The 22,468-nt window shown below is 35.3% G+C and overlaps 1 protein-coding gene across 2 annotated transcripts in view; it reads left to right on the top strand.

Annotated features, from left to right (window-relative positions):
• nup210 (nucleoporin 210) overlaps positions 1 to 22,468 on the top strand; it is an 83,747-nt gene that overhangs the window by 8,698 nt on the left and 52,581 nt on the right. For both annotated transcript variants that reach the window (XM_059333875.1, XM_059333874.1), the window contains exons 3-13: positions 262 to 393; positions 1,912 to 2,008; positions 3,356 to 3,506; positions 5,724 to 5,856; positions 6,114 to 6,272; positions 8,770 to 8,838; positions 8,924 to 9,030; positions 9,642 to 9,782; positions 12,300 to 12,437; positions 13,832 to 13,987; positions 20,005 to 20,203. In XM_059333875.1, the coding sequence (XP_059189858.1) occupies positions 262 to 393; positions 1,912 to 2,008; positions 3,356 to 3,506; positions 5,724 to 5,856; positions 6,114 to 6,272; positions 8,770 to 8,838; positions 8,924 to 9,030; positions 9,642 to 9,782; positions 12,300 to 12,437; positions 13,832 to 13,987; positions 20,005 to 20,203 (1,482 nt within the window). The remainder of the gene's footprint in view (positions 1 to 261; positions 394 to 1,911; positions 2,009 to 3,355; positions 3,507 to 5,723; positions 5,857 to 6,113; positions 6,273 to 8,769; positions 8,839 to 8,923; positions 9,031 to 9,641; positions 9,783 to 12,299; positions 12,438 to 13,831; positions 13,988 to 20,004; positions 20,204 to 22,468) is intronic.

Here is a 22,468-nt window from a genome sequence, read left to right as displayed (position 1 = left end):
CCAAAAAAGGAAACAAAATGATCAAAAAAAGAAACAAATTGACCACAAAATGACCAAAAAAAGACATTGTCCGTGACCAAAAAGACTAAAACACATTACCACATTAACACTTTAACACAGTGGAGACAGAGCTGACTTCCAAAATGATTTGGCGACCCCCAGAAATCATCTCGCGACCCCAACTGGGGTCCCGACCCCCAGGTTGAGAATAGCTGCTGTACAGTATGTACTGTGAGTGATGTTTTCTCCTCCTTTTTGCAGTTACAGGTCAGGTACTACGTTGTGACGCCATTGTCGACATCATCAGTGAGATCCAGATTGTGTCGACCACCAGAGAGCTCCACCTTGAGGACTCACCACTGGCGCTCAAAATTCATGCACTGGACTCTGAAGGTGATATATAGTACTGGCTATAGTATAAAGTCATTCTCATTATGAGCTGCAGGTGTTACTGAGAATTAAATATCCCTTTAAGACATGGGTCTCAAACTCAATTGCCGGCCAATTGCGGCCCTTGTGACGATATTTTGTGGCCCCCACCTTGATATGAAAGTTTAATGTGAGTTTTATATGAATGGCACTTTACCATGTTGTGTGTGGAAGGTCCCTTAATTACTTTTTTTGGTAATTTTGTGTCTTTTTTAAATAATTTTGTCTTTTTTTAGTAATTTTGTGTAATTTTTTGGTCATTTTGTGTCTTTTTTAAATCATTTTTTGTCTTTTTTAAATAATTTTCCGTCTTTTTTCGGTAATTTTGTATCTTTTTATAGTAATTTTGTGTCTTTTTGATATTTTTGTGTCTTTGTAATAATTTTGTGTCTTTTTTTAGTAATATTGTGTAATTTTTTGGTCATTTTGTGTATTTTTTGTGTAATTTTGTGTCTTTTTAAAAATAATTTTCTGTCTTTTTTCGGTAATTTTGTATCTTTTTATAGTAATTTTGGGTCTTTTTGATATTTTTGTGTCTTTGTAATAATTTTCTGTCTTTTTTTAGTAATATTGTGTAATTTTTTGGTCATTTTGTGTATTTTTTGTGTAATTTTGTGTCTTTTTAAAAATAATTTTCTGTCTTTTTTCGGTAATTTTGTATCTTTTTATAGTAATTTTGGGTCTTTTTGATATTTTTGTGTCTTTGTAATAATTTTCTGTCTTTTTTTAGTAATGTGTTATTTTTTGGTCATTTTGTGTATTTTTTTGGTCATTTTGTGTATTTTTAAAAATAATTTTGTGTCTTTTTTGGCTCATTTTGTGTATTTTTTTAGTAATTTTTTGTCTTTTTTTGCTCATTATGATACTGCCTCCTGCGGCCCCCAGGTAATTTGAGCTTGAGACCCCTGCTTTAAGACATTACAAATATTCTACTTCCATACTACCATACATACATACTAATTTTCCTCAGTTTTCCTATCGTAACAAGTCCATGCTGTATTGTTTATCTGCTGCTTTTAAAGACTTCTCGGAGTAAGACTGAGCTGGCTCTAGGCAGATTTCCTTCCCCCTCAGGCTGCTACTGTGAGGTGGCTGTGTTTGTTCTGTTTGACTGGTTCCATTTAAGGCAGACACACTTAGTTTAATGAGCTGTAGCTGCAGCCTGATTCTTTCTGATGATGGCTCCAGGGCCTGGTGTTTTGTTTTTGTTTGCCTTGGCCTAGAAGTGCATTTTAGATTCCTCAGATGGAGTAGATTAGAAACGGACGGCAAGTATCCTGTAATGAAATGCCTATCGGTTCTGTTTTAGCTAATTCGGCCGCCAGGAGCTTTCAGACGATTGTGCTCAGCATCCATTATACATTCAAGTACAGTGACCTCAGCCTTATTACACAAGTCGGAAGGCTATGCTGATATTAACTGCTCCTCAGCAAATCTCATAGCCAGGTGTTTGGTTTCAAGTGTCACTTTTTTATGTTGCAGGAAACACCTTCAGCACTCTTGCAGGTCTCGTGTTTGACTGGACCTTAGTGAAAGATGTGGATGTGAATGGATTCTCTGACTCTTACAATTCATTACGGTAAGCTTCCTTGTTTTAGTTGCACACAAACTCCACTGATCCTTTAGATTCATTATAGCAGTATGATGTTTATTCTGACTTTCTGGTTCCTCCTAAATTGACTAATTTCAGGGTTCGTACGGGTGCTTGAAATCCTTGAAAATGCTTGAATTTAAATGTTGTATTTTCAAGGTTTAAAAAGTGCTTGGATTTTGTGTGCTAGCCTGGGTATACCCAGACTGCCTTGCGCGCTCGAATTTAATTTCGAACCTCCAGACGGTCTGGCAACCAAGCCAGTTTCTTAGCCCTGTTTTAGGGATCCAATCACAGAGCGGGGAGGGACGGTGAGACGATGACGCGTACTACTCGGCACTTGGAAGCTTGTAGTTTTCTTACTGATCCAACATGGCTGCTGCAGACGCGAAACTCTCTTTAGCTGTAGATGGTGTTTTAAATAGTTTAGAGCGAAAGTTGAAAGGCGAAAGGTCTCTCGGCGGCTCCGCTGAGATCACCGGCGTTATGGTAGCGGGGCTGTTAGCGTCGCTAGCGGCTAATAGCTATTAGCGTCACTAGCGGCTAATAGCCCCGCTACCGCGGACAGCGGAGCCCCCAGAGACCCGCAGCAGCTTGTTTATTGCCCATAAAATCAGTGGATGTGTGTGGCTGAATGACATGAGGGGGAATAAAGCGTGAAAATAAATAATCTTGCAGAAAGCGAGAACTGGAGAAGCAAAGCAGCAAACAACACTCTCTCACAGACACACACACAACAAACATCCATCTCTGTTGCTCTACTACGTCATCTGGTATAACTGATCTGATTGGCTAAGAGCTACCTACAGACGCTTTGATAGACATTCTAAGCGTCCAATAAACGGCTCCGGAGGATCGTAAACCACACCTCCTCTACGGAGAAATGAACGGCTGGATTCCAGACCTAATCTCCAATGAGATTTGGGCTGGTGTTAGCCAGGCTAGTAAAGTGCTTGTAAATGCTTGAAATTCTTACTGTATTTCTCTTGCAATCTGACTATATCCATCTATAGACTATAGATAATCACATGTTCAATGTAAAAAATAATGAGTAGCCTATCTGAAATGTCCCTAATTTCCCCTAAAAGTGTAATACCATCGCTGTTGGTATGGTTAAGTGAAATCTCCCCCTTTTAGTATGTAAGTACTCATCTAAAACATGCAGTTTACAACAGGTGTAAGATACTGGAAAAGCTTGAAAGTCATTGAAAAATGCTTGAATTTGACCACTGCTAAAGTGTACGAACCCTGTAATTTGTATGGTCAGATGCACGGAGCCATCATGAGTTGAGTCTCAAATGTATTTTCTCTAATTGCACTCTTTTTCTCATCAAGGGTACTAAAATTCTCAGAGTCCACCTACACACCCCCTGGATACATATCTGAAATGGAGCGTGTTGGGAAACAAGGAGATATTATTTTGGTGTCAGGACTAAAAACAGGACATGCAAAATTGAAGGCCAAAATACAAGAGTCGTTGTATAAGGTAAGCTGTTAAAAGATGCAATTCTTTGCTGCTGACACCAGCTTAAAGTGGACATAATGTACTTTATTGTCATATACTGCAACAGCAAAGTAGAATATGTTCTAGTTAGGTTGTGGCCTCTGAGTGATAACAGTAACACTTTCTATGAAGACTACATCTATAGTGCATTATGAGCGCATTCATAGTGAATTATAATGCTCATTATAATCAATCATAATGCATTATGACTGCATTCATAAACACATATAAAGCTTCATGATGCACTGTATCAACAGTTTTAAATATAGCTTATAATGACTTATAAATCCAAGTGTCTTATGAGTGCTCTTGACTGGTTATAAACTACAGGCTGACTGATGAGGCTTATAATACATTACAACTACTCATACCCCTCTATACACACACCTCAACAATCAATTGTTATAAGGGCTCATAGGATGCCATAAGTATAAATAATGACTTATGATGCAGCATAGCTTCTTTTAAATGCATGAAAATGTGTTACACTTTACTTAACGCCAACATTGAAACATCATGATTAGCTATACTGCATTATAGATGCGTCTATATGAACCTCACTTTACTTAAAGCATACATTGATCATTTATTTATACTTATGGCATCCTATGAGTCCTTATAACAATTGATTGTTGAGGTGTGTGTATAGAGGGCTATGAGTAGTTGTAATGTATTATAAGCCTCATCAGTCAGCCTGTAGTTTATAACCAGTCAAGAGCACTCATAAGACACTTGGATTTATAAGTCATTATAAGCTATATTTATAACTGTTGATATAGTGCATCATGAAGCTTTATATGTGTTTATGAGTGCAGTCATAATGCATTATGATTGATTATAATGAGCATTATAATTCACTATGAATGCGCTTATAATGCACTATAGATGTAGTCTTCATAGAAAGTGTTACCGTGATAACTTATCTCCAGAGATGCAAACGTCCAAAATAGCAAAAGATTGTGTGCTTAATGAGTCCCTCCTGCTTTATATTTGGTATGTCACAGAAGTGGTGACATTTAGATGATGAATAATGTCGGGCTTCAGAGAATTTGCAGCCTGTATTTCCTGTCATCAAGCTAACCTTTTTCCTGATAGTATTCATGCATGCAAGATACTGTTGAAGAAAATATGTTGCTCTCGGTAATATTATGCTAAATGTTTCATTGATTTATTAATAAGGACAAAACACAGTTGGCATTTCTGTAAAATGTGCCAGTTTTTGCCAGCTAGCTCATTTTCTTCTGAAGTCCAGTGAGGTCCGGGTGTAACGGTACATTGATATTGATCGATGTATATTGATTCAATTTATTAACAATCCAAATCACAGATGGAAAGTGACAATATGGAGGCATATCATCATCTTTAAGATACATCTTTATTTTCAAAATACTGACATTGTATTTATCCTTTTTAATTATGTAATGAAACAAATAGATTTTTTGGTAACACTTTCTATGAAGACTACATCTATAGTGCATTATGAGCGCATTCATAGTGAATTATAATGCTCATTATAATCAATCATAATGCATCATGACTGCATTCATAAACACATATAAAGCTTCATGATGCACTATATCAGCAGTTATAAATATAGCTTATAATGACTTATAAATCCAAGTGTCTTATGAGTGCTCTTGACTGGTTATAAACTACAGGCTGACTGATGAGGCTTATAATACATTACAACTACTCATACCCCTCTATACACACACCTCAACAATCAATTGTTATAAGGACTCATAGGATGCCATAAGTATAAATAAATGATCAATGTATTCTTTAAGTAAAGTGAGGTTCATATAGACGCATCTATAATGCATGAAAACTTGGATTTATAAGTCATTATAAGCTATATTTATAACTGTTGATATAGTCCTGTTGATATAGTGCATCATGAAGCTTTATATGTGTTTATGAGTGCAGTCATAATGCATTATGATTGATTATAATGAGCATTATAATTCACTATGAATGCGCTCATAATGCACTATAGATGTAGTCTTCATAGAAAGTGTTACCGATTTTTTTTAAATGCCTGGAAGATCTCCTTAATGTCAGAAAATTTTAGTAATTTTGTAATTTTGTAACTATGTTAAATGGGCATATGGTATTGAACACTGCAACCAGTTTGATGTGGTTTGTTTAGGCGGGAAGCTGAAGCTGTGTTTTTCCGTAACCATGGTTTCTGTGCCACAGGATGTGGGCGCCGCAGAGGTTAGGCTGCTGATTTTAGAGAACATCCTGCTGAGTCCTGCGCACGACGTCTACTTGCTGGCGGGAACTTCCATCCGTTACAAAGTCTTGAAGATAAGACAAGGCACGATCACAGGTCTGACTCTGTTCAGTGAGGAGAAAAATCCCTCATTTTACTGTTTCTATAGCTACTGAAACTGTATTCAACAAACCCACAGTGCATCATGTTCAAGCATCACTCCTAAAATGTAAATTATAATGTGGTTTAGTCATTCATGTCACTTCTGTGACCAGATGAGTGGAGCAGCTGTGCCACTTTTTTTCCATTTCAAATCTGTCTAATCAGAAATGTTGCCAGCTTTAAAGCTAATGTGTGTTTGTGTGTTTGTCCAGAGCTCGTAATGCCTTGTGATCAGTATGAACTGCACCTTCAGAACAGTGTGGTTGGCACTAATGGGAACCCAGATGTTGCCGTGGCCAGTCTGGATCAAAGCACCTCCACAGTGACAGCGACTCAACTCGGACACATCAACGTGGTGCTGGATCATAAGAGTATCCTTCTGACAAGTCATACTTCACTCTTTAGTGTTCATTAAAAGCTCACACACTTTGGTTTGACTTCTCCAGATGCTCATATACACTCACCAGACACTTTATTAGGTGAAGTGTGAACCTGACTAAGGCTATGTTCACACGAGGACGCTCGCGGGTAAAAACGACAAAATATTTTATGTGAAGTGCCTTTCGTTTAGACGGTGACGGCGTTTTGGGGGCTTAAAGACGCAAAAATCTGAAACCACCCTCCAAAGTGTAAAAGTGTAATCCTCTCCTCCGTAGCGTGTCGTCTACACTGACAAGACACAAAACTCTGATCTGATCTGCTCACGTCACGTATGTGTTTACGTCACATACATGCTCCAGGACAGGAAATAAAGAAACGTGGGATTATTTCCATGGTGGGACCTTCAAGCTGCTCTGGCAGCTCTAATAAACTTACAGGAGTCTTTCCACCAAATGTCCAGGATATGTACAGATAGTATTAGTGAACAGAGAAGGATCTGGAATTACCTCCATCACATTCTGGATGCAGCAATTGGTGGGAGGAGCCAGACGGCTGTGAACGAGACCTGGGAGATCTAGTGATGGAGGAGAACTTTGTGGAAGGAGTCAGTAATGGACACAAAATGACAAAAAAAGATGCAAAATAGCCAAAAAAAAGACACAAAATAACAGAAAAAGACACAAAATTACAAAAAAAATACACAAAATGGCCAAAGACAAAAATTGACAACAAAAAGAAGCAAAATAAGCAAAAAAAGAGACACAAAATGAGCAAAAAAGACACTAAATGACAGAAAAAGATGCAAAATAACCAAAGAAAAGACACAAATTGACCACAAAAAGATGCAAAATGGCCAAAAACCAGTCAGACGGCTTTGGAGGAGACCTGGGAGATCTAGTGATGGAGGAGAACTTTGTGGAAGGAGTAGCTGATGAAAATGTGTGGCGTGAAAACTTCTGCATGCCCAAAGATGCTCTTATGGCTTTAAGTGATGCCGCCTGGCTGCATACAATCCAATTTCACACACTTTTGCGTCACCGTATGCAGCAGATTTCCTCCAGAAAACGCTCGTCTAAACGAGGAATAAAAAGTGAAGACGCGACGCCACTTTTGCGTCTTCTGTTCAGACCGTCCTCGTGTGAACGGGGCCTAAGTGTCCAGTGTGGCCTTTTGCTTCTGGAGCCCATCTGCTTCAAGGTTCCAACTGTTGTGTGTTCAGAGATGCTCTTCTTCATACCTTGGTTGTAACGAGTGGTTATTTGGGCTATTTTTTACCTTTCTATCATCTCAAACCACTCTGGCCATTCTCCTCTGACCTCTGGCATCAACAAGGCATTTTCAAAGCCCAGAGAACTGCAGCTCACTAGATGTTGTTTTTCTGTTTTTCGAAGCATTCTTTCTAAACCCTGGAGATGGTTTGTTAGATCAGCAGTTTGTGAAATACTCAAATACTCAAACCAGCCCGTCTGGCACCAACAAGCATGCATGTTCAAAGTCACTTAAATTTTTCTTCCATATTCTGATTCTCGGTTTGAACTTCAGCAGCTCGTCTTCACCATGTCTACATGCCTAAATGCATTAACCCTTTGGTGCACAACATATGGACACCCCTTCTAATGCACAACATGGGTCCCGCATTCATTTCCCATGTTATTTAATGCTTGCTGTGTGTTTCTGTGCTCCATCTTTTGATATCAACTTATTTTATGATTTAATATTCCAAGTATTTTTAAATATCTTGATTTTGATAACAACAGATCATTATTTCCATTTTGCCTGTCACACTTTATGAAGAAAGAAGTTTTTGTATTATTACTTAGCTAACTACTTGGCTAAGTAGCTTGCTAAGCTAACTTCTTGGCTAACTACTTGGCTAAGTAGCTTGCTAAGCTAACTACTTGCTAAGCCAAGACGTTAGCTAAGTAGTTAGCTTAGCAAGCTACTTTGCCAAGAAGTTAGCTAAGTAGTTAGCTTAGCAAGCTACTTAGCTAAATACTTAGCCAAGAAGTTAGCTAAATAGTTAGCTTAGCAAGCTACTTAGCTAAAAAATGGACATGGGTAATTTTTGACCCATGTTGTGCATTAGAAGAGTAGTGACACAAAAGGCATTTTATAAAAAAATTAATAAAGGAAAACATAAAAATTAGGATGTATGATGATCAAAAACAAACTAAATGAGGAAAACCTGGAATACTGAATGATGAAAATAATTTGTTGCAAAGATATAGAACATAAAAACTCATGTTGTGCATCAAAGGGTTAAGTTGCTGCCGTGTGATTGGCTGATTATATATTTTGTTAATGAGCAGTTTAACAGGTGTACATGATGAAGTCTGGAAATTTGATGACTGAATTAATAAATGAAGGTGTTTTTACACAGAGGGGAGTAGTGGAGTAATACTACTAGGATTAGTATTGTGCATTTGGCAAATTTTCAGCTGTCATTGTTAATTTCTGTGTTAACTTTCCTTAGTCGCATTTACTTAGGCCTTCGAATGCAAGGAGTGTCTCGCCTTCCCAACAGCACTCTGTATGTGGTTGAACCAGGCTACCTAGGTCTGTATCTTGCTCTCATCACAAGTATTTCATAGTTAAAGTGTTATTTTTTTTATGTAGCTAACCTCTGTTTTCTCTGTTTTAGGTTTTAAAATCCACCCAGGAGACAGCTGGGTTCTGGAAACAGGCAGAGTGTATGATATCCTCATCGAAGTCTTTGATAAAACTGGCAACAAAATTTACCTCTCTGATGTAAGTATGCTTCTGTAAAATCACTATAGTAACTTTTTTTAAGAATTTAATCGTGTATCTGAGTGAACGGGGTCACTATCACTAGAGAAGGTGACAGTAATTGTGAATGTCAGACGAGTATTCTTCTAAAAATATATTCGGAGCAAAACCTGTGAGCAGCATCGTGTTATAGTGTTGGTATCATCATTATGAACTTCCAGGTAATAGAACACAACCTCCACTGGAGTTATTATATAAGATAAAGTTGTTTTTTATTAGTGGTATTGCTCAGATTAACGGACCTTCACTCCAGTAATTTGAATAGGATTTTCCAAGTTCCTGTGTAATGGAAAACTAATAAAAGATTTGGTCATCTTTAATTAGATGCAGCCTGAAATTCATCTGAGAGACATTAGAGAAGAAAGATTTAGTACACTTTGCTGGCCTATGAGTTTTATTACACAATATCTCAAACCAGTGATGAGGAAAGTGTCACCATTGAAGTATGAACAAATCAAAAAGTCTCGACACACATTAAAAGATACCATCTGAGTCCGTAAAAGTGTGAAACCAGGCTTCTATCAAGAGTCATGCAAAGGCAGTGGGTTAAAAATCTGTGATTGATTTTGCAGAATGTCCGTATTGACACCGGTTTCCCCGCGGAGTACTTTGAAGTGCGGGAGTCTTCTCTGAACGGCTCATATCATCGCGTCAAAGCGCTCAAAGAAGGCCTCACTCTCATCGATGCTACCCTAAAAGCTGTCGTGGATCAAGTGAGTTTACATGCAACTTTGACCCTTTTCTTTCTCTGCTTTTTTTCTTTTTTTTATTTATTTATTTTTATTTTTTTATTTTTTATTGGTTTTTAGTGTCAAACATTTCCACATCATTCATCATAGTTTCTGTGTGTGTGCTCACCACTATGACTTGAATAGTACAAATTTGAAAAAGTCTCTCAAAAGCACACACATATCGACACAATATAGTAAAGAAGGTAACACTTTCTATGAAGACTACATCTATAGTGCATTATGAGCGCATTCTTAGTGAATTATAATGCTCATTATAATCAATCATAATGCATTATGACTGCACTCATAAACGCATATAAAGCTTCATGGTGCACTAGCTTATAATCTATAATGCAGTATAGCTAATCATGATGTTTCATGAAACATCATGATGAGCTATACTGCATTATAGATGCGTCTATATGAACCTCACTTTACTTAAAGCATACATTGATCATTTATTTATACTTATGGCATCCTATGAGCCCTTATAACAATTGATTGTTGAGGTGTGTGTATAGAGGGGTATGAGTAGTTGTAATGTATTATAAGCCTCATCAGTCAGCCTGTAGTTTATAACCAGTCAAGAGCACTCATAAGACACTTGGATTTATAAGTCATTATAAGCTATATTTATAACTGTTGATATAGTGCATCATGAAGCTTTATATGTGTTTATGAATGCAGTCATAATGCATTATGATTGATTATAATGAGCATTATAATTCACTATGAATGCGCTCATAATGCACTATAGATGTAGTCTTCATAGAAAGTGTTACCGTAAAGAAATCAAATGAAAGTAGAAAGAACAGTAAAACAGTTAGGGGGTAGTCTGTTTGTGAGATGATTAGCTATCAGTGCAAACAAAATCAGGCCTTTGGGGCATTACAAAGTGAATCCACTTTTTTAAAGTATGAAGTAAATTGCTCTGTTTTATGATTGACAAATGCTGTTATCTTTTCCATTTTGTAAATGTCCATTGTGATGTCCATCCATCCATTTAGAGTTGGGCTCTCCTGCATTAACCACTTCCTGGTTAAAGCCTTTTTAGCTGCAACCAACAGAATGTTCAATAAGTATTTGTCCTTTTTCATCCAGGTCTTAGGTACATTCCCAAAGTACATAGTTTTGGATTCTAAAGGCAGAACATCTTTGAAAATGTCTTGTAGGGCATTGTGTATCCCCTTCCAGTAGTCTTTGATGACAGGGCAGTCCCAAAAAATGTGGAAGTGGTTTGCATGCTGGTGTCGTGTAATTGCTGGTCCCAAGTTGTAGGTCAAATAGCTCATAAATCAGTCTTTAAAGGAGACCAATTGGAAAAAATTACTTCTCGGTCTTTAACAGTTATTCAAAAGCCCAGTTGGAAAACAGCTCAAAAAAACTCTCTAACAGGTCTCAAAAATCTTCAAGCAGTTTACTGCACTTTATTATCGATTAAAAAGTGGAGAGAACAAATTTAATACACACAAGGTGCAGTCCATAAGCTCTCTAAACTCGAAATGAAACTTACATGAGGTTTTATAGAGAATTTTCACACACATTGTCCACCCCATCATGAATATTCATTATGAACTTTACACCAATAAAAATTGTTGATTCTTTAGTTTTCTCCTCCTAGGGGCTGTTCCAAACGTCATTTTATTTATGATTTATTCAGTTGATATCTGCCCCCTAGGTGCAGGTGGCATTACCTCATCTCCTTGTCTTTGGAATACCTTCCTGTTCCCATTTTTGCCTAAAGTATAAAGTTGAATGTGTTTTAAGATTTGACAGCATTTTGTACGCACATGAAATTATTCTCCCATTTACATCAGAATTATACGCTTTCCTAAACATTTCTATCAAGTTTACATTTATCTCCAACACATTTTTCATCTTTATATTAACATAATGCCGCATTTGTAGATGCGGATAAAAATCCTGTTTTCCCAGAAGGTATTTCTCTTTGAGTGAATCAAAACTGAGCATTGTTCCTCCTTTCATTACCTTCCATAAAGCTGTTAATTAATAAAGTGTCCAGTCCTTAAATCTACTGTCCAGTTGGTTAGGAATGAAGTCTGAGTCATATGCAACCCATTTAACCCATTGAAGCCTGGAAAGCGGATACGTCGTTTTATAGTATTTGTATAAGCTCTCAAATACTTTTTGAATTTCATTTCTATCTGCTACAGAGGCTGAAAAATCTATTATTTAGTAGAAGAGTTCACACTTTTTTTCCCAGAATTTTTCCAGAATTTCCAGAAATTAGAGGCTTATTTTAAAATCACCCAGCGATTTTTCAGGCCTCAATGGGTTAAGAAACATAATATTGCCTTCTAATTTATATTCTTTTATGATAGTTTTCCACATTTTTAGAGTACATTTCACCCATGGATTAACTTTGACCCTTTTCAGTCTGTATTTCAGCTGGAGGCACATTGCATTTACCGTCTGCCTCTTTCTTCCACCTCAGCAGAAAGAATGTGATCATTTCCTGTGTCCTCTGCTCCGTTTCAGACTGGAAACGTCCACGCACTCGTCAACCCAGTCCACAATGAACAGGATGTAGAGATCTATAACCCTATAGTTCTAAGTCCAGCTATTCTGACATTTCCATGGCAGCCCAAGGTTGGAGCTTATCAGTACACCATAAAGGTAATTATTCATTTTCTGAATAAAAAAGCTCTGTGTCTGATCTGTCATTGGGCAGAAGCGTTGTGTATATGACAGCTTTTTGGTTTGTTTTTTTTAGTTTTTACTCGTATTCATATATATATATTTTTTTAACTTTATTGCCTTTATGCACATTTATATATTATTACACATATTTTATCTGGTTCTGTATTCCAAAAAAAAAAAAAAAATAGTAATAATAAAAAAAAAAATAATAAAAAAAAAAAATAATAATAATAATAAAAATAATAAAATAAAATAAAAAATAATAATAAAATAAAAATAATAATAATAAAAAAGTAATAAAAAGGGCTAATTTAGATAATAATAGTGTATAAGAGTCTTAAGCAATATAGTCTGTAACTGGGGTCCACCTTCTCATAAAAACAGGTACTTTTAGCTGTAATTGGTCATATATTCCATCAAGTAGACATGTTTTACTTTCTGTAACCACTGAGTGATCATGGGGGGGTCTTTCTTCATCCAATTTATAGTAATAATTTTTCTTGCAATCATCAACAAAATGTGTAATATATAACATTGTTCTGTGGTAAACAGGTGGTCAGGAAACGCATCTAATAAAAATAACAAAGAGTCCATTGGATGTTCCACTGCCAAATTTTTTTCCAGTTCTTCTTTGACATTTTTCCAAAATGTTTGTACTTTCGGGCAGTCCCAAAATATATGAGTATGGTCGCCGACCATGCCACAGTTCCTCCGTATTCATATATATATATTTTTTTAACTTTATTGCCTTTATGCACATTTACAGACAATTAACATCACAAAGGAAAACAAATCAAAACATCTTGAGATTGGGTTTCATCTGTCACACAAATAGCACTGTAAAGGGTATTACACATATTTTATCTGGTTCTGTATTCCAAAAAAAAGAAAAAAATAGTAATAATAAATAAATAAATAAATAAATAAAAAGGGCTAATTTAGATAATAATAGTGTATAAGAGTCTTAAGCAATATAGTCTGTAACTGGGGCCCACCTTCTCATAAAAACAGGTACTTTTAGCTGTAATTGGTCATATATTCCATCATGTAGACATGTTTTACTTTCTGTAACCACTGAGTGATCATAGGGGGGTCTTTCTTCATCCAATTTATAGTAATAATTTTTCTTGCAATCATCAACAAAATGTGTAATATATAACATTGTTCTGTGGTAAACAGGTGGTCAGGAAACACATCTAATAAAAATAACAAAGAGATAAAAAAAATTTCCAGTTCTTCTTTGACATTTTTCCAAAATGTTTGCACTTTCGGGCAGTCGGGCATTTTTCCATGAAAGTTTTTGTCATTTTACCACTGAGAGATTCATTCTGGGGCATGTGATGACTCCGGTTTCCTGGTGCTTTTGACAGGCGACAGGAGGGAGTGGAAACTTCAGCTGGTCTTCCTCCAACACAGCTGTGGCCACAGTGACTGTGAAGGGAGTGATGACAACAGTCAGTGACATTGGCATCAGTGTAGTTTATGCTCATGATCTACGCAACTCGCTGCATTTTGGCCAGATGAAGGTAAGTTCACTTCAGTTCAGCTTTTTTATTTCGAACATGTGCAAGTAACGCAACAAAGTAAACTGAAAAACAAACAAATCCAATGAGAATAATCAAAACAAAAATGGAAATAGTCAAAACAAAAGCTATAATGTGAACGCAACATGTCCGAAAAGGAGCAGGATGAAGCATAATATGCTTATTTAAACCTTCTCCACTACTCAATGAACATGTTTTCCCCTAAACATACACTACTGGTCAAAAGTTTTAGAACACACCAACTTTTCCAGAATTTAAATTGAAAATGATGCAGTTTAATGTCTCAGTGTACTCTGAAATTAATGCACATTTGCAACATTTAAACATTTTTTATTGAGCATGATAGTGTTTTGAAAGTAAAAAAAAGATTCAAAATCACATTTTATGTTGGACTTAAGGACTAAAAAAAGACACAAAATGATTAAAAAAAGACACAAAATGACAAAAAAGACACAAAATGAAAAAAGGGAAACAAAATGACCAAAAAAAAGACACAAAATGACAAAAATGACACAAAATGACAAAAAAAAGACACAAAATGACAAAAGACACAAAATGACCAAAAAAAGACACAAAATGACTTACAAAGACATGAAAAGAATTCAAAAATGGACAAAATAGCCCAAGACTCCATAGAGTTAAGTTGTTAACCCATTTCTTGTTCCCTGAAAAAGGCCTACTTGTATAATTCTGAAATGTACATTATTTTTCAGTTTTGGTTAAGCTTACCTTTTTTTATTTACCTCTGGCAGTTCACCACTTACCTTTGGACCCTTTCAAGCTGTTCATTTGACTTGAACTGCTTGAATTTCAATAAAAAACTGGAAAAATTGGGGTGTTCTAAAACTTTTGACCGGTAGTGTACATATTTACATAATACATATTTACAAAAAAATAGAAAATAAATAGATTAAATAAAAAAATACGTTTATGAAAACAGCCGGTTGTTAAAGCCCTGTACCTGGTGAAAACCATGTGTTTGTACTGCCCGCTGATGTTTTAAATTGAATTCACCCCTCAGATTATAACCACCAACTCTGTTAAAATAAATAATTTTTGAATATTTCCAGGAAGTTTTGAGGATTGTTTATTGCTTTGTACATGATTTGTGCTGTTTGGAAATGAACCAGGTCAGTGAATTTTAAAGTTTTTTATTTTAAGAAAAATGAATTAAGGTAACACTTTACAATAACCATCATTTATAAATGGTAAACAGATAGTTTATTAATGTTTAATCATCATTTATAAACCATATATCGGCCATTTAGAATGGTAAATACATAATTTATAAATGTTTAACTAACTAAATCATTTTTAAATGACAAATAGATGGTTTATTCATGTAAATTTATAGTTACTTTACCATTAACAAACAATTAAACTAAAATTAATAGTTAAATTATAGTTTTAGTTGCACCCATTTTAACATTTTAACACCATATTAAGTATGTTAATGATTTTGAAATTATTAATTTACCTTTAAAAAATTGGTTGAAAACATATAAAGATTAAATATGTATTGCACTTTATAAATGGTTAATAATTAGTTTATAAACCATCTATAAACATTACTTAGTTGGTTATTATAAAGTGTTACCAAAATTGATTTATCTGGTCTCTATAACCCGTATTATGAATTATTCTTATGGCTCGTTTCTGCAGTATTGATAGAGATTGTATTGTACATTTATAAGTATTACCCCAAACCTCTGTCACATTTTAAAACACTAATACTAACTAATAATACTAACATGGCAGTTATAGATTTATAGTTCTTATAGGAGATGTCTAATTTTCAGGAAACACAATTATCCAGTTTCACTTCAGCACCTTAACATACAGCATTTCCCCTTTCTTTGAGTGCTTATGTCAAAGTAGCAGTAAATTGTATAATATTTTAAATCCTAATTTACACAATCCACTAATAAATAATTAGGATTACACTTGAAGCGTGGACAGTCAAACTCTCAAAGTCATTACTATTAAAATATGTCCAAGGGATTTAAGGCGATTAAGACTTGAGTTTATTAATTTTTTGCTAAAACTATATGCTTTGATGTGCATATTGTTGCAACTTAAGCTTTTATCAGGTGTTTTTTCTTCCGTTCAAAAGCCATGAAAACTGTTTTTCTTATTCTCACAACTCTTTTAACATATGTCTGGTGTTTTACACTACCGGTCAAAAGTTTTAGAACACCCCAATTTTTCCAGTTTTTTATTGAAATTCAAGCAGTTCAAGTCAAATGAACAGCTTGAAAGGGTCCAAAGGTAAGTGGTGAACTGCCAGAGGTAAATAAAAAAAGGTAAGCTTAACCAAAACTGAAAAATAATGTACATTTCAGAATTATACAAGTAGGCCTTTTTCAGGGAACAGGAAATGGGTTAACAACTTAACTCTATGGAGTCTTGGGCTATTTTGTCCATTTTTGAATTCTTTTCATGTCTTTGTAAGTCATTTTGTGTCTTTTGGTGTCTTTTTTTGTAATTTTGTGTCTCTTTTTTGTCATTTTGTGTCTTTTTTTTGGTAATTTTGTGTCTTTTTTTAGTCATTTTGTGTCTTTTGGTCTTTTTTTTGTCATTTTGTGTCTTTTTTTTGGTCATTTGGTGTCTTTTTTTGTAATTTTGTGTCTTTTTTTTGCAATTTTGTGTCTTTTTTTGGTAATTTTGTGTCTTTTTTTAGTCATTTTGTGTCTTTTGGTCTTTTTTTTGTCATTTTGTGTCTTTTTTTTGGTCATTTGGTGTCTTTTTTTGTCATTTTGTGTCTTTTTTTGGTCATTTTGTGTCTTTTTTTAGTCCTTTAGTTCAACATAAAATGTGATTTTGAATCTTTTTTTATTTTCAAAACACTATCATGCTCAATAAAGAATTTTAAATGTTGCAAATGTGCATTAATTTCAGAGTATACTGAGACATTAAACTGCATCATTTTCAATTCAATTCTGGAAAAGTTGGTGTGTTCTAAAACTTTTGACCGGTAGTGTATATGTTGTTGTTTTTTAAGAAAAGACATAAACTATATGCTTTGATTTGCATATTGTTGCAACTTAAGCTTTTATCAGGTGTTTTTCTTCCTTTCAAAAGCCATGAAAACTGTTTTTCTTATTCTCACAGCTCTTTTAACATATGTCTGGTGTTTTTATATGTGCTCGTCTCACTAGTTTCATGCTGTCAGGGCACATATACTTACATGCACTAATGAGCAACCAGCAATCTTTACCTGTTTGTGTGATGGCATTTGTGTGATAGTCTTGTTGTCAGTCCACTGCCAATCAATGATCAAACCAGAACAGGCTTTAACTTTGATTTTGCCAAGCTTTAACCCACATTTTCAGAGTTCTTAAAAGATTTTGGCACTTAAAGTGCTCCTAATCCGTTTTGTTCCCAAAGTAGCTGCTGCTGATTACTTCAGAGTAAAGCCTTCACTCATGATGCAGATTTTTCACAAACTGTACTTACTTGTTTGGCATCATTTGGTTTTATACATACACTACCGGTCAAAAGTTTTAGAACACACCAACTTTTCCAGAATTGAATTGAAAATTATGCAGTTTAATGTCTCAGTGTACTCTGAAGTTAATGCACATTGGCAACATTTAAAATTCTTTATTGAGCATGATAGTGTTTTGAAAGTTAAAAAAAGATTCAAAATCACATTTTATGTTGGACTAAAGGACTAAAAAAAGACACAAAATGACCAAAAAAAGACACAAAATGACAAAAAAGACACCAAAAAACACAAAATGACCAAAAAAAGACACAAAATGACTAAAAAAAGACACAAAATGACTTACAAAGACATGAAAAGAATTAAAAAATGGACAAAATAGCCCAAGACTCCATAGAGTTAAGTTGTTAACCCATTTCTTGTTCCCTGAAAAAGGCCTACTTGTATAATTCTGAAATGTACATTATTTTTCAGTTTTGGTTAAGCTTACCTTTTTTTATTTACCTCTGGCAGTTCACCACTTACCTTTGGACCCTTACCCCATTTTTTTTTTATGATTCAAAATCACATTTTATATTGGAGTTAAAGATTAAAAAAAAGACACAAAATGACTAAAAAAAGAAACAAAATGACCAAAAAAAGACACAAAATGACAATAAAAGACACCAAAAGACACAAAATTACTAAAAAAAGACACAAAATGACCAAAAAAAGACACAAAATGACTAAAAAAAGAAACAAAATGACCAAAAAAGACACAAAATGACCAAAAAAGACACAAAAAGACACAAAATGACTAAAAAAAGACACAAAATGACTAAAAAAAGACACAAAATGACCAAAAAAAGACGAAATGACCAAAAAAGACACAAAAAGACACAAAATGACTAAAAAAAAGACACAAAATGACCAAAAAAAGACACAAAATGACCAAAAAAAGACATAAAATGACTTACAAAGACATGAAAATAATTCAAAAATGGACAAAATAGCCCAAGACTCCATAGAGTTCAGTTGTTAACCCATTTCTTGTTCCCTGAAAAAGGCCTACTTGTATAATTCTGAAATGTACATTATTTTCCAGTTTTGGTTAAGCTTACCTTTTTTTATTTACCTCTGGCAGTTCACCACTTACCTTTGTACCCTTTCAAGCTGTTCATTTGACTTGAACTGCTTGAATTTCAATGAAAAACTGGAAAAATTGGGGTGTTCTAAAACTTTTGACCGGTAGTGTAGGTGAAAGCAAAATCTGTTTATTCACTTTCTTTTACAGTGAAACAATTCCAGTGTTAAAATTCACAAGAGCTTAAACTGTAGACATCTTCAATAAAAATTTCAATTTTACATGTCGCTGTAAGGTTAATACCAAAGATGATTGCTCTGCTTCTATCTTTCATTTTTATGAAGGGCTGTAATTTATCAGATCTAATGGCAGTATTTAATAAACCTGAGGAGGTCATTGAAGCTAATTTAAAACACAACAGATAATAAATTATATCTGAAGTGCATTATTATTAATCATCAAAAACATAAAACATGTAATTATCTAACTTAGCTGTACGGCCGTAAAAGTACATTGCGGTCTAATAGCTTAAATCGCCCCGTTTCCATCATTCCCAGCCCTCAATCTAACACTCTTTTATGCCTTTTTTTTTTTGTGAACAACTTTTTTATTGCTTTTAAAGACAGAACAAGTACAGCAGTCCGATAAAATTAAAAGGTACACTACCGGTCAAAAGTTTTAGAACACCCCAATTTTTCCAGTTTTTTATTGAAATTCAAGCAGTTCAAGTCAAATGAACAGCTTGAAAGGGTCCAAAGGTAAGTGGTGAACTGCCAGAGGTAAATAAAAAAAGGTAAGCTTAACCAAAACTGGAAAATAATGTACATTTCAGAATTATACAAGTAGGCCTTTTTCAGGGAACAAGAAATGGGTTAACAACTTAACTCTATAGAGTCTTGGGCTATTTTGTCCATTTTTGAATTCTTTTCATGTCTTTGTAAGTCATTTTGTGTCTTTTTTTAGTCATTTTGTGTCTTTTTTTGGCCATTTTGTGTCCTTTTAGGTCATTTTGTGTCTTTTTTTGATCATTTTGTGGTCAATTTGTGTCTTTTCTGGTCATTTTGTTTCTTTTTTTGACATTTTGTGTCTTTTTTGGTCATTTTGTGTCTTTTTTGGTTAATTTGTGTCTTTTCTTTGCTCAATTTGTGTCTTTTTTTATCATTTTGTGGTCCATTCGTGTCTTTTTTGGTCATTTTGTTTCTTTTTTGGGTGATCTGAACTGTGCGTGTGAGATTGTGTTCAGTGAGCGGGGGTCACGGACAACATGCATGTTAAATTGGGGGTCGCGACTCAAAAAGGTTGAGAACTACTGCATTAGATAAAGTAGAACAAACCTCACCCCAAAAAAGCTTCACATCCTTGCATTCCCAGTATACATGTATATATGAGCCTAGAAGTCCATCTGAGCAAAGGGTGCAAATTGGAGATGACAAACGTTTCATGAGAAAGTTTCTTCTTCTTTTATGCCTTTTTAATCCCGTTTTCCTTCAGGTGTATGTTGTGGAGCCTGTGGCCATGGACTTTGCTCCTTGCCCGGTGGAGGCCAGGGTGGGCCTCCTCCTGGAGCTGCCACTCAGGATCTTCGGCCTCCTGGAGGAGGTGGAGACAGAGCGGGTCATGTTGAGCGACTGCTCCCACTTTGACCTGCAGGTTGAGGAGGAGAACCACGGCGTCTTCCAACTACTAGATGGTAAGTTTGACTCAAGGTTATTATAGGTACATAAAAACTAGCGAAATAAGGAAAACTAGAAAAAATATTTTCCTTAATGTTTAAAACTAGAGTTTAAAAAAAAACTAAGATTAATGTGAAAATGTCCTTCGCTAATAAATATATTGCACGTTGAAGATGGATAAAGCAAAGGAAATAAAGGCTAAATTTATTGTGACCTTTTTGAATCTAGCCCCCAACAAAAAACCCCATGACAGAAGAACTAAAACACTAGAAATTATTAAAAACTAAACTAAAACTGTGCATTTAAAAAAAAAAAAAAACTAACATCTAACTGAACTTGAAAACAAAAATTGACAACAAATAAAAACCAAAACTAATGAATATCCAAAACGATTAATAACCTTGGTTTGGGTCATATTGTGGTGCAACAAATTCTCAACCAAATGAACACAATATTGTGATGTGTAGCAGCTGCTCTACTGTTCTCACATATTGTGGCTGAATTCACTCATAGACTCCCATGGTAGGATTCAGTCAGTCACTAACCTTGGCGTGGGCACTGGGCGTGAGGTTACCCAGAAATTAGAAATCAATATAACCGCAGTGCTTTTATTTTGAAAAACAATAGCAAACATTATCATTAGCGCTAGAGCTAACAAGCACTTTTACTATAGTTAAGACAACAAATATAGCCACTAATATATATGACAGAAGAAAATAAACTTTAACAAACCTTGTGTCCTGTCAGTCAGCCACTATAGAAGCCTTTATTATACTTTATATCAACTTAATATGAATTACTACGCACTCGTTATTATTTACCGTTCGTTTTTTAATTTAACCGTTCCACCTGTTATTTCCTGTCACTACCTTTCAAAATTAAAGCACCCGTTTTACACTGGACGGCACCTTTTCAAAATAAAAGCATCACAACATTGTGAAACACCTTGAAAATGTACAAACATGAAAAACAAGCTATATAATACAAAAACATAAATATGAACCTTGCTAAAGGTCATTTACAGTTGTGTTTAAAATAAATGGAATAGTGATATAGTGATTGGAGTATTTACTACTTTTTACTGCTATATTTGATTTACTCCACATTAACAGTCTCATCATAACATGTATTCCTATCAGTAGCAGCTCAAAACCAGATAATTTACTGTATTTTATAAAGTGATTACATTAATATTGAGCAGAATTTAGTTCAGAGTTTTGGTCCGGCCCCTGTGACCTTCGTGGTATTGGTCATGTGGCCCCTTGGGGAAATTAATTGCCCACCCCTGCACCAACCGATGGATGCGCTTTCATAGGACACATTCAGTCTTTCTCTTGTTTAGAGTTAATCAGTGTGAGTTATGACTGATCATGACTCTCGGCCAGCAAAGGGCTGGTTGAACCAGAGATGGGCATGAAAGTGTATCGCGAGAGTTTTATTTAGCAGCGCTGGAGTGAACATGCATGTGTTTTGGACTGACATGAGCAGAGTAATTACGTTGCTCGCTTCCTTAAAATGTGCAGTCTTCTTCCTGGCTTACAGCTGTGTTCAGTCCAGTGTGTTGTGTAGGAGAGGCTCCCTTTGTATTCATTGTGGTTGTTACAGTAATAACTGCAATAAAAACTTAAATCAATCAATCGAATCAAATCAAAATTACTTTATTTATCCCCAAGGGGAAATGCAGTTAGTCTGGTAGAATCTCTGTTAGAATGAGACAGTCTGATGGCTGTAGGAGTGAAGGATCTTTTGAATCTCTCCGTCCTGCAACGGAGAGAGAGCTGCTGTTTTTTTGGCCCATAAAGGTTTTGTGTAGCGCATGATAGAGGTAGATCAAAACATCGGTCTACCGATGTATCGGGCCGATATTTGCGTTTTTTACTTGTATCAGCATCGGCCAATACGTGCGTGCATTCGCCGATCAATTAGGCCATTTCACTGAGCCAACACCAGGCAAGGCTGTGTGCAACACCTCCAGGCTCGGTGCAACACCTCCAGGCTCGGTGCAACACCTCCATTCTCTGGTGAGCTGCTGCTGATACCGAAAAAAAGAAAAACACATCAAATATGTGGATCATCTGAGGCGCCACCACCTCGAGGCCTATCACAACATGCATAAAGGAAAGGAAGATCAAGCAGAAGAATGTTTGTTTTGTTAATAAATGTTTCTTTTTTTGTTTTAATTGAGACTTGTGTAACATTTGGTATCATTCTGTAATTGTTATCATGTTAATGGAGGGAGAAAAGGCAATATCGGCTTCAAGATTCGGCCCCAAAAAACACAT

This window comes from Centropristis striata, chromosome 5, assembly GCF_030273125.1.
Source record: "Centropristis striata isolate RG_2023a ecotype Rhode Island chromosome 5, C.striata_1.0, whole genome shotgun sequence".
Lineage (NCBI taxonomy): Eukaryota > Metazoa > Chordata > Actinopteri > Perciformes > Serranidae > Centropristis > Centropristis striata.
This window is presented reverse-complemented; position numbering and strand designations above follow the sequence as displayed.